A 15,058-nucleotide genomic window follows, 5' to 3' on the forward strand; every position below is an offset into this window, starting at 1 on the left:
AACCAAAAGTACTTTAAGATGTTTAATTATCTGTCACTATCAAGCAAAAAAAAATAGAAGTATTTATATGAGTTTTATATAGTTATGATTGAGATTATACTATGTATAATGCACATATATATACTCCTTTTTTTTTTTTCGAATTATGGAAGGAATCAATTCTCCATGGTCTTTTCACCTATCAATAAGGGCAAAATTCCCTCCTAGCTCTTTTTTTTAGTTTCTTTTTAAGTTTCTCATTGTTCGATATCAATATTGAGATGATAAATACAGATGTCTATCGCATATGACATATTAAAAGAAAAAGTATTTCATAATAAAAATTTTATATGTTCAAAATTTGAATTCAAAGTTTCTGATTAAAAGTGAAATAATATTATTTATCTCATCACAACATTGGTGATTCTCCTCGTCATCAAAACAAAATAATACTTATTATATCTTTTATATGCACCTTTATTATTAATCATGATTAATTAATAGGAGTGTATACATCATCTTAATATTCACTTAACTATAATATGATTAAATTAATGTGTCAACTTGGGATAAAATATAAAATCTCAAAGATACTGAACTTATATGTTTGGTTGAGATGTAAAGAGAGGAATGAAAAGGACTTAGAATAAAATCCTTGCTCGGACTCTTCAAAAAATATAATCGCACTCAATGAAGTTACAGAAATGATCATTATAGGAAATGTGGTCAAAGATAGAGACAATGTAGCAACCACAACAACATCTGGTTACAATTGTTCCATTCCAGTTTTCCCAAGGTGCAAAAATGCTTATTTTCATTGCTTTTTCCATGTTACAACAAAATAAAAAGGACAGCCCGATGCACAGAGCATTTCGTGTTCACATAGGGTCTAAGGAGAAGTAGAGTAGACAGTCTATCCTAATGCAAGCAACACCAGTTGATTCCATAACTTGAACTCGTTAAAACAACTTTACTGTTGCTCCAAGGTTCACTTCATGTTACAACAGGATAATGTCTCAAAAACATCAGAGAAAAGAATCGAGACGTTTAGGCTACGATACAACACTCAGCAATTTTGAATCCTTCAAACAGTTGCATAAATGGCAAATTATATACTGACTGCAAATGCATCTGCCAAAATGATCATTTGTTGAGGTCTCAATGAAGCCTCCTCTTAAGAAAATTAAACAGCAGCAGGAGTTTTGCTGTCGATAGACTTGAGCACTTCTTCACCCATTTCCTTGCATCCGACCAATTTCTGAAAGCAAGCAATTGAGCAGTTGTATATGATAATGGTAGCTTCTAAATAATTTCAGCATTCAAATTGATCCAAACTATGCATAGGGGTCTAGAATAATCTAATTTTTCTCGTTTGTAGGCCGCATGGCCAAATGTCATTCAAGTGCAAGAGAATTAGAGATCAGCTATATACCAAGGAGAAGCATATTGGCAATTTAGTAATAGAGTTGTCTACTATAAGATAAAACTCACATGTCCTGCTGAGTGAATGTCACCAGTACGGAATCCTCGATTTAAGGTGTCTAAAACAGCTGCTTCAATTCTCTGAGCAGCCTTCTCCTCACCTAGGCCATACTTCAGAAGCATAGCAGCACTGAGCATTGTTGCCAAAGGGTTTGCTTTATCCTGTATGTTCAAAAGTTAGTGCTTAAGCATGTGAACATATGCGAATTTCCGGATGGGAGGTTGGAGGTTGGCGGGCTGTCCGTACTTAAAGGAGAAGGGGGAAAAGAAAAAGAGAGAGAATGAAATACTAGAGCCAACCTGCCCAGCAATATCAGGAGCAGAACCATGTATAGGTTCAAATAATCCAGGTCCCTAGAGGCAACATGTGTCCAAAAGTAAAAGGAGATTAAAGAATTTGTAGTGAGTTAGAAAAAGAACCAATATTTCCAAGGAAAAGAGATAATCCAGAAATACCGCTGCACCAAGACTGGCAGATGGAAGCATCCCGATACTTCCTGTAATCATTGATGCTTCATCGGACAGGATGTCACCAAATATGTTGTTTGTCACAATTGTATCAAACTGCATTATGATTGTTTCGAGGATCAACTCCATAGACGAGTGTGTCATCATGTGCTAAGACCAAACTTGAGAAACAAAAAATTGTAAAACCAAAGGTAAATGAAACCTGTTTTGGGTTGCGAACAAGTTGCATGGCTGCATTATCAACATACATGTGAGAGAGCTCTACATCAGGATACTCTGAGGCTAACGCTGTAACTATCTTCCTCCAAAGCATAGAGGCCTGGCAAATATCTCAAAATCACGAACTATAGAACAAGAAATTACCCTTAATGAACTCAATCTCAATGCTATCTTTATGGTCTCCCAGTTGCAGTTTTAAGTAGCGGCAAATTAGAGTGAACAAAGAAAAATTTAGTCTTTAGTACAACTCTTTTAAAACGTCAACTGCTGAAGGGATAAACAAGAAACTTGCTTAAAGTAGAGCAGATTTTGTTAATTAATTGATCTTACACTTGCACACGAGTTACGACTCGTGGATTTTTGTTTTTCCCTTATTTGTGTTGTATTTCTCATTAACAATTCAGCAGCAAACACCCTTGGCTAGCATGAGATTGGTGAAGATTCATGATTGAAGAAGAGTAGCGTGAGAATGACTCAACTATGGCTTTTGCTGGATGATTTGCAAAGAAAGATTACATAAACCAATTGAAGGATATTCTTGGAGAATAACGAGCTCCTTTCTAATTCTAGTCTACTTCTGGTATATAGAATAGATAATTTTTTGGCTAGATAGTTGGGTAGTTGACTAGATTCTTTTTTTCCCCAGAAGGTTAAAGAGAAATCATATGTGTGGTGAAGACTATCGAGGCACCACGTTGATGCAACTATTAATAGATTTACTTGTTTTATAAAAGAAACAGAATTAGACAAGAAAGTTGAAGGCAGATACTGAGGAGAAGAAAAGAAGGGTTGAGGAACAGGGAGAGAAAAATTAGCTTTTACCTCCAATACATTTGCTTTATCCACGCTACATAGTTTTCCTCTTCGCTTCCTTGCAGTTTCAAATGCAATACGAGCAATTCTTTCGATCTGAAAAGAAATTAAGCTGAGTACTACTAATGTAAAGGTTGAACAAATTTCAGGTAAAAAGTTTGATCTCAATCTGTCCTACTTTTCCTAATAATTGTAAGACATTACTCCTTGTTTCAACAGTGATTGAATGACAACAAAAGAATTAAGTTAGATAAGCAAAGCTAATACAAAATGACACTTGACTATAGTTCTAAGATAATAAATTCCTAAATGGATGTCTGCCCAGAGAAAGTTTTCAGAAACTGCACATGTTATAGCTAGCAGTTAATCATACTAAATATATAAAAGAAAACAGTACCAAACTCTCGAATGGAACAAAATCAATTACATATCAGCTTCAAGCCAAGCAAACAGAAATGACACAACTGAAATACTCTTCCAATCAAAACAAGAAATAAACAGAAAACTACATCGAATTTTCCAATGTGATCTCGAGACATTCACTTGCAGCTTCATGCAAAAGATTTAAAAAAAAAGAAAAAGGAGGAGGGGGGGGGGGTACCTTTTACTGGATAACATAATTGAAAGTTTGTCATGTTTAGCAAGCACAGCAGGAAGCAATTTTTTTAAGCAGATTACCTCATATGCTGCATACACTTCAGTGTTGAAACCTATTTCCTGACCATTTTTATCAGTGCTGAATCCTCTTGGTTTGCCAAAATAAATACCTAATTAACATGAGGAGGAAAACAGTTAGCCATCTTGAAAAAGGAGAAGTCAAGAAACAACTTCAAGATGATGGAAGTTGATTTGAATATTATTGACCGTAACAATTCCAAACTAACCTCCAGTAAGTTCCCTAACAACCATTAGGTCTACACCTTCAGCAACTTCTTTCTTCAAAGTTGAAGCATCTACTAACTGCATTAGGTGAGGAATATGAATATGTTGGAACCGGCAGAAACTCAGAGTGTAACTTATGCGTGCAATGATTTGAAAGACAAGTCATGAAGAGTATGTATCCTGTTTGGTAATAAATGATAGTGAATGATGGCTTTGTAGAAGAAAGACTAAATTTTAAAAAAACTGCAGAGGTAAAAGATGCTTGCAGGTTGTAGCAGTAACAAAAAAGGCTCATGTCTTCAAGAGCACATGCAGATCAAAGAAAAGACAAATAATAGTGAAGGATGAAAAAAAGTTGAACTCATGAACAGGCAGCTTACAAGTATCCAATACATGTTAATAGACAATCCACTTCTAGCATATTTTGCCATGTTTAACTCATAATGGTCTCAACTAAGACATTTTATCCGACTTTTAAAGCCAACTAACCAAAAGAAAAAGTCTTGAGTTGAAGAAGGAATGAGGGAGGAAGCTGGACAAAGATAGAGAGACGGACAGTCGTACAGGACAAGACTTCTGGATGCCATCATGAAATCCTCACAGATGATACTCTCCTCCTCTCTGGTTGATCATATTACAAAGGATATATCCACCATTGACAAGTCACCAGCTTTTAAATGGGTATACACTGTATTTCTGCTGATTATGCGACAAAGCACCTTACAACGGTTGGAAACATACCACTGATCTTTCTCATATTCCTAAAAAAAAAATCTTTGAACAAGGAACATTACTGATCCTTGTAACACAAATTAAAAATAGGTGTAAAAAGAGAGAGGTAGAGGCAGTTTAATATTGGACCAACTTTAACGTATTAAGAGAAGTGCACTGGGACAATAGACAACATACCTAGGAAAACACCCACTTGGCCCTTTTTATCAGTCCCATTCTAAGTACTTATGAACGTCCACTCCCCCAAAAAGCAAAAAGAAAAAAAGCTCTCTACTGCATTGCGCTCTCTCTCTCTCTGTACCACTCAATGACAAACCAATCCTATCAGCTCTATTATGCTCCAAACCCTATCCACACTAACAACCAATGTTGTAAGGAAAGTTGAAACTCATCAGGACTCACCTTGAGACGAGACAACCTCTAAACGCCTGAGGCAACCATTGAGTTCTTAAGTCATGTAGGATACGCTTGGATAAGAGGGGCATTCACATGCACAGTTTACTTTAACCTTGTGTTGTTAACTTGATATGCTCCATGGATGCCTAGTAAAATACTTCCATGTCTTGAATCGTCCACTCAATACACGTCAAATACTTCAGTTTTAATCTTTGTTTTAAGTATTTGATCATAACTAATATGTTATTCTATAATTAGCATTTAGGTAACTTACAATTCTATAAACAAACAAAAAAGAACTTTAAATTCTTCAAATTATTATGCGCACACAACAAATTAACGTTGTGCATTTCTTTCTGAAGAATTTTACGAAATTTTAAAAATATATTCTACAGATTTTTATCTTTTAATCATTTTTTTAATGTCCAAACATCTGTTGGGCTCACTCCCCTGGAAGAATTATTGGGCTTATGCCTCTTCCTTAGCTCTCACCCACTTACTCCATTCCACATTATACATTACACGCTTATCTTGTGCCTCCGCATTTTAAAACACATCTTCCAACACCAAAATTCATTAACTTGCTTCCACACCCACAAGACTGCTCATACCCATTACCACTAGAACCCTCTACTCACACAAATCCTGCAATGCTTTAACTTTTTAATTAACATATATAAAAAAGTGGTGGTACGAGTCTTGTTTCAGAGATCATGTTAGCTTGCTGAAGGAGTACCAGCGGTTAATTTGTGCTGTAGGAGGTTACTCGTGCCAAAAGGTGTAGGGAGATGTATATGCCCTCAATGTGAACCTCATTTTTGTTTACATGAGTCCATATCTCTCATTACTCATTAAGCTCATGCAAAAACTTTATTTTAAAACCCAAATAGGTGTGTCAAAAGAATTTTAAAACCAGAATTAAATTAGACAATTTCCCTTCTTATGCTATCTTTGAGATCATTAGTTGCAATTTTCATATGACAAAACTTGTAACCTGTAAGTCAAAAACATACCGCGTTTGCAGTTGAAAAATACTCTCAAAATGATATGACAGATTTTATTTTTTGTGATTAGCAGTCTTAAGCATCTGAAAACAAAAATTACCTGTGGTAAAACAGTGGCTGGTCTCAAGTTAGCAAAGACCTGCAAACCTTCTCGAAGTTGAAGCAATCCAGTCTCGGGCTTCAAATGTTTTTCATTTTTGTCCCATTTATATCTTTAAATTTAGATGCAAGAAAAATCCAGCACGAGAAACAAGAAATATCAGATTCAGTAAGAAAAATCCATGAAATATAACAAAATGTCAGAAGAAGATCCCATCATGTAATTACCCTCCAATTGCTCCAAGAAGAGTAGCATCAGATTTCTTTGCAGAATTAAGAGTCTCATCAGGCAATGGTACCCCTACAGCATCCAATGCAGCCCCTCCCATTGGCATCTCCTCGAATGCAACTTCAAATCCTGTTACGTTTCTAAGAGTTATATCCTTAACCATTGGACATACTTTTGCTTTAATTTGCAAATATTTTTGTTGTACCTTCCCGGTGCTTTTTATTAATATAACTACCAATACTCAAATGGAATACTTAACCCAAAAACTTCAAATGAAGAGTGAAAATCACCACATAATAATTACTCCTTTGCCCCAAAAGAAATAAAATGGAACCATAAACCAGGGTCAACAAATCTAACTTCCAGTATGAACGACACCAACAGTGTCTGGGCCACCTTGGGTGCTAAAAGGTGGCAGAGCCATACCCAAGGAAGGCTATTCCATTTTTTCTCCCTCTTTGGGAAATCATACTGCGCAAATAGGACAAAAACAATTCCTACCCATATATATTAACTCTGAATCCCAGGAAGTTCTCATTGTAATGCTAAGGTAGTTCACAAATTGCTTCCCGTCACAATTTCAAATCTTTTGAATTCCCTAGTTAAAATTCTTGGCTATGCCATTAAACTAAACAGTATGAACTTGGACATCAAGTTGAACGTTTTATACTCGTTAAAAGATTATTCTTAAAATCAATAAAATATATAACTCCAAAAGAATAATAGTGCCACAACAAATTCAAATCAAGATGACAGTAACCACATATGAGTCACTCCCATCCCAAAAACATTTTGAAACATCCATTTCTTAACATTTTCCAAAACAATTTAAGTTATACACTGACAGATTTACTTACCACTGCTTCAATTTCACTTTAGAGTTCATTAAAAAAAAGTCTGTATCCTTTCCTCTTAACTCTTTACTTCTAACTTCCAGTATGACATATTTACGACCACAAGATTAAAGAATATTTTAGTACATTCTACATAACTTTAATGTAAGACCACAATATCCGAAAACCGTCTTTTACTTTCATTAACTTAGTGCAAAGTCAAAATGATACAAACAAATTGAACCAGAGGGAGTAACCGATAATAGCAAGTTACTTCTTAATTTTTACCAAATTACTAATTAATTATTATCAATACATTTACCATAACTCATGATTGTGTAAACATTGTTACACCATCAGCAGAAAAATTAAACCCGTTTCAAGCTGATTTATCATATGGTCAATCAATCAATAGTTATTATCTCAAAAAGTCGCTTTCTTTGTCAAGTGATTTACCATAACTCATGATTGTGTAAACATTGTTACACCATCAGCAGAAAAATTAAACCCGTTTCAAGCTGATTTATCATATGGTTAATCAACTAATAGTTATTATAGCAGAAAATCACATTCTTTGTGAAGCGATTTACCATAAATCATGATCGTGTAAACATTGTTTATGCTAGTCACCATAAAAATTAAACTCGCTTCAAGATAAAATGGAGTTGACGTCTCATATGATCACACAACCAATAGTTATTATCTCAAAAGGTCACTTTTTTTGTCAAGTGATTTACCATAACTCCTGGATCGTGTAAACATTGTTGATGCTAGTCACCATAAAAATTAAACTCGCTTCAATATAAAATGGAGTTGACTTCTCATATGGTCGCTCAACCAATAGTTATTATCTCAAAAAGTCGCTTTCTTTGTCAAGCGATTTACCATAACTCCTGATCGGTTTAACATTGTTGATGCAAGTCACTATAAAAATTAAACTCGTTTCAAGATAAAATGGAGTTGACTTCTCATATAATCACGCAACTAACAGTTATTATCTCAGAAAGTCACTTTCTTTGTCAAGCGATTAACCATAACTCCTAATAGGTTTAACATTGTTGATGCAAGTCACTACAAAAATTAAACTTGTTTCAAGATAAAACGGAGTTGACTTTTCATGTGGTCACTCAACCAATAGTTATTATCTCAAAAAGTCGCTTTCTTTGTTGAAAAACAATGGAATCAATACCAGGATTGACTTTATGATATAATAATTATTTGACAAATCAACCCCATAAAATGCACATATTTCAACAACACATATAAAATCAAAGTAACAAACTTTTAAACAAATATTTACCTTCAATGGAGGAGACAAGTTGGAGGGCATTTTTGGCAACAGAAATTACTTCAGGTCCAATACCATCGCCGGGAAGAAGAGTAATGTTGTAGCTTTTGCTGGGTGAAGAAGCGGAACAGCGAATAGTACCCCATTTAGTGGCGTGTTTGGGTACTTTTTTGGAATGAAATTGGTTAAAAGGAGTTGCAGTGAATTGTAAAGAAGAAGAAGAAGCCGCCATTGATGAAGAATGTGAGCTGAAGCAAACTGAATTTGGGGAATTATCGAATCTAATCGATTTATTATACGGGTTTAGGCCCAATGGGTCCAATCTTTAATTAGACTATTTAAGTTGTATACACAAAGTTAGGCAATATTGTAATTTGTACGGCTCGGCATAAATATCAGAAAATCGAATCGAATAGAAAATTTTTAATTTTTTGGTGTTGGTTCTTCGGTGTTTGATTAAATGTTGTTTTTTTTCGAAACTTCGATTCTTCAGTGTAAGGGTTCCGAAATTACGGTGCGCAGAAGAATCGTATTAAATAAATTTTAAAATATCTATTATATTACTTAATTTTAAACTTTACTTGGCTCATTTCAATTTTTATAATTTAAGCCTAAACTTAAGTAACAAAATAGTAAACCCTAACGACATAAAGTCTAAACTAAACAAAATTCAATTTAATTCACGTTTGACAACTCGGTGTTTCTACTTTCTACTTTGTGATTTTATTATTTTATGTTATTACTTTGAAGTGTGAACAACAAATTGATGTTCTTACCTTTTATTGTTAGACCGTTAGTTGTTATTTTAAAGTTTGAAGTGTGAGTGAACAACAATTGTTACTTTATCATATTTTCTCTTTATTTTTATTCACACCGAAGATCGATTTAAAAACGCCGAACTAAACTGCACCGAAGCGAATCGATCTAGTTTGATTTGAAATATGGTGCACACTTTTTTAAAATCGAATACCGAAGAACCAAATTGAAATTTGATCGAACCGAACGCTCACCCCTACAATATTGAGTAAATTTATTTATTTTTCTTCTTTTTTTTTGACAAAAAATCTATCATACTAATTCTTTCTACGGTTTAAAATAATTAGATATTTTTTGGTAATTAATACGTTCAATTCATACTAGATTTGAAGTTAGATACATTGTTTCTTCAGATTTTAAGGCAAATACATGTATTAAAGATATTAGATATATACATGTATCTTTGATATCGATACGTTCTGAAATGCAAATTCATAAGGAGAGAGGCGAGTAAGAGAGACAATGTATATCATATACATGTGAATCACACTTGAATATAACGTATCTCGAATAAAATTACGCCTAATCTGACCTCGCATGTATCTTAGTGTGCCATATATAAATGTGATTTCAAAAACTAACGAAAAGATACGTAATTAGACTATAAACTAGTACGATTTATATTGAATTTTTTATCAAGATTAATTATTCTTTTTATCTCAATTTTGCGATAGTCAAACTTTTAAATTTGTTTGTGCATTTCAACACGAAAGTTTGCATATCTTTTTTAAAGTAAAATTACATTTTTGAAAATTATGTAAAAAAAAAAAAACTTATAAATCATAATAATTAACATAAAATTAGTTATAAGGCATATAAAAAAGTGGTCGCTTAAAAATTCGTTTGACTTTAAAATTAAATAAAAAAGTAGATATTGCATAAATTTGATATGAAATTAATGATCGCGATATATTTAGATTAACAAAACTTGTATTATCTCCATTCTCTGTATGACTTGTTACATTCTTCACAAGTTTTGCATGTATGTTGTTCTAATTTAATTTATTTTCTTTTAGAATAATGTATCCACATAAAAATAAAAGTGTAACACAAACCAATAAGTTCATCATATTCATGCCAAGTGAAAATGTATTTCATAAAAATGTTACATATACATATGATCACCAACATACATTGGTTATAAAAATTTATATGACATGAAATCAAAAATAAAAATAAAAATGTGCCTCCATATAATCGCGATCAAAATATAACCTCTTTTTAACTCCTCAAAAATAGCTCGAATAACATTTGATTGAGCGAGCGTAGCTTAGGTTATTCTCGATACGTTGAAATTGAAATTAAACTTATAGTTGAGGAGGAGGAGGACTAAAAGTTGGGAATGCAAATTTACCATGGTTATGGCACATATCATAGCATTCTTGTTCAGCATATAATGGACTTCCTTCACCACCAAATATACCTTTATAACAATTTTCATAACATTGTTCATGTCCTTGTTCCATTTTAAATTTTCTTCCTGAAAATTCAAATACTGGCCCCTCAGGACCTTGGGGGTGGGGGTGGGGGTGGGGGTCGGGGTGAGGCGAGCAAGGTTGGGGGTGGGGGTGGGGGTGGGGTATTTCCTCATGTGCATATGCAAGTTTGCTTGAAATAAAGATAGTAACAATGGCAATTAAAAAGATACTAGTAATATTTTTGTTAATAGCCATTATTTCTTTTAATTCCCTCTATACTTTCCTATTTTTTTCTATGAGAAAAGTTAAAAAGAGGGAATAAAAAAGATAATATGAGAGTGATAGAGGGAAAAGGTGTTTTTTATAGGTGAAAAAATGATAATATTTTTGCTAAAAATTAGGTTTTGGTATAGAGTATTTAGTGGATTGTCCATTAAAAATTCTAAATGTAAGAGAAGGGATGTCCACCCAAAAGTCTATTGTGGTAAAGAGAGAAATAAGGAAGGAAAAAGAAAAAGGGAAATTATGAATTTTTTTACGAGTTTAAGTTACAAGTTCACATGGTACTTGCGCTTTTGCACTCAATGATGAAGTAGCCCAAGAGACAAATTGTGTGAAGTCTGTTGAGCAATGTTATTGGCTTGGACCATGTCAAAGGTTGCGACATGCGGAATACAAACCTAATGTGCTTCAACTTTTTTCTGACTATAGCAGAAACTTAGTACATCGAACTATCCCGTATATCTTGGCCCCCTTTTTTTGTTTTTTGACATAAAATGAAATGATATGTGGATGCAATTGAAGTTTGAAACTGCATTTTCTTCAGTAACAACTTATATTCGTAACACATTTTCCTTTACTATCTTAATTGATAATTAAGTCTATTATTGTGCACATTTGATGTCACTTAAAATATCAAAAACAACAACTATTTAGCTGAAATTTCATAACAAAGTGAGGCTATACAATAATACAAATGATAGCTTACATATCAGCAAATAAAGGCTAGGCCAGTTCTACTACTAATGAATTTACCTCTGATCTTGAGGGAGAAAATAGATAAGGCTTGGGAGGCATTTGCAAAGAGTCTAGTTTCCCTTCTAACATTTCAACAACCTTGCTCATCGATGGCCGATTTGAGGGATCAGTCTGTATGCACCATAAACTCGCTATCACCATCTTTCTTGCACATTCGTTCTCCTCTTCATTCATTATCCCGATTAGTTGAAGCTCTTCTTCTAGTTCAAGTCGTTGATAAAGCCAATGTGGAAAGTAGATTTCACTAGTGCGATCAACTCCTACATCAACATTTTTTCTTCCTCCAACCATCTCTAGGACCATCATTCCATAGCTATAGACGTCAGACTTGTGAGAGACACCTCCCAAGTTTCTGCAAACAATTTCCGGAGCAATATAGCCTATAGTACCTCGTGGACCTAACATTGACACGACACTCTCCTTTTTTATGCATAGTTTGGCAAGGCCAAAGTCAGAGATCTTTGGACAAAAATCCTCATCAAGTAAGATATTATGAGGCTTTATATCAAAATGCAAAATCCGAGTGTTACAACCACGGTGCAAGTACTCCAATCCTCGAGCAATGCCTAGTGCGATTTTGTATAATATTGGCCAACTTAATTGGCGAACATTGTCGGATCTTTTTTCATAGATAAACTTTTCAAGAGATCCATTAGGCATGAACTCATATACAAGAGCTCTTTTCTGTCCCTCAAAACAGAATCCCACAAGGCTCACAATGTTAACATGTGATGTTCTGCTAATACTTGCCACTTCGTTAACGAAATCTTCACCACTGCCTTTTAGTTCATTCAGGACCTTCACTGCCACTTCACTCCCATCACGCAAACTTCCTCTGTATACATTACCAAATCCTCCATGGCCTAGTTTGTTTCTGAAGCGACCGGTGATTCTTTTGATGTCTGTATAATTGTATCTGTTTGGAGCATATGATCCATAGTTCTTTAAGAATTCTTCAACTTTTTGATGATCCTCAGCATTAGATTCCCAACACCTGAGGTATTTGTACCACAAAATCTTTTTTCTGAAGCAGAAGAGTAAAATCAACAGTCCAACAGTAAACAAACTTGCACCTGTGTGAAAAAGATGAAGTCATGCCCCATCAGAGACTACAACAACAACAACATAATAGCCAATGTAATCCCACAAAGTAGGGTCTGGGTAGGGTAGGTGTAAGTAGACCTTACTCTACACCATGGACCTTCGGCACGAGAAAAAAAAAACAGTTGGGAAAAGGAAATAACAGAAAATGAAGAGACCATGGCAAAACACTACAGAAAGCATGATCAAACATTCTAAACAATAGCTACAACATAAAATATGACAATCGAAGCACAACAGTAACAGAAATCTAGCAACTAGATACAGGATTATTGCTATGCTACTAATAGGAAAGGATAATCGAGAACATCTGCAAACCAATACCTGTGGCCACCATGAACCAGATTATCCGAAGGTAACCCCTTTTTGATGTTCCAGCTGTTACAGTGCTAACATTTGCAATACCAATACTTTTAATAACATCTGCAACACCAAAGCTTGTGTGAGTTTCAGATTATAAAACTTTTCTCCGATTAAGCGAAAAAGTCTGATAATGATAGAAGGAGAAAAAGATTTTAATTTGGAACGGAGGCAAGTTTTCCCCCACATGGCTCCGCCCCTGGCCCTAACCCCAGTTTTGCTCCCACATGGCTCTTCCCCTGCCTTACCCCAAGTTCTAAAACAGTGGATAAGTACATATATGGAGATGTCTACCTTTGTGACAAGAAAATTTGTTGGTTTTATTAGTCTGGCATTGACCTCCACCATAATGACATTTGTTACATTCCTCAGATAATTTCCATTCTACTAGAATTGCAGGACCTAACATGTCGAACAAATCACCATGAGTTGCCTGAATTGGCAATCTGATAAGTGAACAGTTGGTAGGAAGATTGTCTGCTGCTATGTATTCATCATCATGTCGGGAAAGGTTGTAGTATATGCTAAAGCCTTCACAGCCGGTGTACATATTATAACCAGCAAAATGATCGTTCTTCTTCTGCGTAATGTTACGGGTATTATTACTGGTACTGATGCATTTGTAGAAGCTTATTATATTAATCATATGGAAAGACATAAAAGAAGAGTATGGAAGGGAGAAATTTTTGTTAAAAGCCTGGCACTTGTGTTGCGTCAACGTTGTTTGAAGCTTCGTGTCCCCAAGCCAAACTGATAAATTATGCATCTCTAAAGCATAGTACTAATATCCCTCAGGAAGCAGTCGGATTCTCGGATATGGTTTAGCATCACAACCAGATAAGAACATTATTCCACATTCAGGTTGTGTAGAAAGAGAGAAAGGAAAGCTTAGGTCAGTAAAATTTCCACATGAAAATGACTTTGGACAAGTTGAATCATTTCTGCCCTTTGCCTGAACTAAGATCAGGAGAAGTGATAGGAGATAGCTTACATATGAAGTGATAGCCATATTAAATATCTCGAGAAGAGGAAGACTAGATTATGAACTCATTTGTTCACTACAACTTAACATTTAAAAGCATAGTTGATTTGGAAAATTTGTGAGAAACGTGTATCATGGTGTAAAGACTTGAAGTCTTGCATCATTATTTAGACTTAGTCGTCAAGCCTAGTGAAGAGACAACTATCACTTTTTTTTACTGAGTTTTATAGCCATTGTTCCTTTTACCTACCTAAACTATATATATCACTCTCTTTGTATTAAAACACACCATGATGCAGAGTTCGCAAAACAGGCCAATTCAACATCGAAGGTATGTTTTAGTACAGATGGAGTGATAGTTTAGATAGGTAAAAGTGAACAATGGATAGTTGAGATATGAAACTCGCGAAAAGGTGATAAGAGTTAATGGGAAAAAACACACCTATATCAAAGTCTATTCTAACATTACTGGGAGTGGAAAAGTCTCAGAATTATCAATAGATACTTCCAACATCTAAAGGACTTTTCTCCTCTACTTATGCATCCTATCCTTTTCTCTTTTTTCTTCGTTTAGTCACAATCATTTTCCAAGTAGGACAGTACATACAATTCTATTCTAACATTTTTAGACATAAAATGCTAGAGAGACAAGAATTGAACTTAGAGACTTAATTTTCTTCACTATACACTGAAATTCCAAGAACATTTTGCTTCATAGTCTTTATATACAAAATAAGTTATCTGAGGAACAAATTTTATTTGACAGAACCTACATAGTGTGCTTCTGATGCCAATGTTCAATAGAACATTTAACTAAGAAATGAACCTACATAAGTGTTGACATTCTTGGGAATGATGTACTAGTTAATCGTTTTCGTTCCATCGCATACTCGATTAAAGGAGTTTTTTTTTCAAGAAG

At 34.4% G+C, this 15,058-nt stretch overlaps 2 protein-coding genes across 2 annotated transcripts; both read right to left on the bottom strand.

Annotated features, from left to right (window-relative positions):
- Positions 1 to 765: 765 nt before the first annotated feature.
- LOC101247914 (3-isopropylmalate dehydrogenase, chloroplastic) lies at positions 766 to 8,903 on the bottom strand. Its single transcript, XM_004238858.5, has 11 exons — positions 8,437 to 8,903; positions 6,303 to 6,432; positions 6,076 to 6,187; positions 3,846 to 3,921; positions 3,640 to 3,728; positions 2,971 to 3,057; positions 2,132 to 2,248; positions 1,918 to 2,025; positions 1,762 to 1,815; positions 1,471 to 1,623; positions 766 to 1,237 (listed from the first exon to the last, which is right to left on the bottom strand). The coding sequence occupies exons 1-11, from the start codon at positions 8,654 to 8,656 to the stop codon at positions 1,163 to 1,165; spliced, it is 1,221 nt and encodes a 406-aa protein (XP_004238906.1). The 5' UTR covers positions 8,657 to 8,903; the 3' UTR covers positions 766 to 1,162.
- Positions 8,904 to 11,571: 2,668 nt separating this feature from the next.
- LOC101268684 (rust resistance kinase Lr10-like) lies at positions 11,572 to 14,278 on the bottom strand. The gene is made up of 3 exons (XM_019214028.3): positions 13,452 to 14,278; positions 13,122 to 13,220; positions 11,572 to 12,769 (listed from the first exon to the last, which is right to left on the bottom strand). Exons 1-3 carry the CDS (start codon positions 13,921 to 13,923, stop codon positions 11,664 to 11,666), a joined length of 1,677 nt encoding a protein of 558 aa, XP_019069573.3. The 5' UTR covers positions 13,924 to 14,278; the 3' UTR covers positions 11,572 to 11,663.
- Between the last annotated feature and the right edge of the window lie 780 nt (positions 14,279 to 15,058).

This window comes from Solanum lycopersicum, chromosome 5 (genome assembly GCF_036512215.1).
Source record: "Solanum lycopersicum chromosome 5, SLM_r2.1".
Classification (NCBI taxonomy): domain Eukaryota; kingdom Viridiplantae; phylum Streptophyta; class Magnoliopsida; order Solanales; family Solanaceae; genus Solanum; species Solanum lycopersicum.

Coding starts and splice junctions, on each gene's coding strand:
- LOC101247914 (XM_004238858.5), bottom strand. CDS start 8,656: ATGGCGGCTTCTTCTTCTTCTTTACAATTCACTGCAACTCCTTTTAAC. Junction 3,058..3,639: donor AAGTGTATGCAGCATATGAG/GTAATCTGCTTA, acceptor ATTTCTTTTCAG/ATCGAAAGAATTGCTCGTAT. Junction 1,816..1,917: donor CTGCCAGTCTTGGTGCAGCG/GTATTTCTGGAT, acceptor TGTTGCCTCTAG/GGACCTGGATTATTTGAACC.
- LOC101268684 (XM_019214028.3), bottom strand. CDS start 13,923: ATGCATAATTTATCAGTTTGGCTTGGGGACACGAAGCTTCAAACAACG. Junction 13,221..13,451: donor CAAATTTTCTTGTCACAAAG/GTAGACATCTCC, acceptor TTGGTGTTGCAG/ATGTTATTAAAAGTATTGGT. Junction 12,770..13,121: donor CTGGTTCATGGTGGCCACAG/GTATTGGTTTGC, acceptor TTTTTCACACAG/GTGCAAGTTTGTTTACTGTT.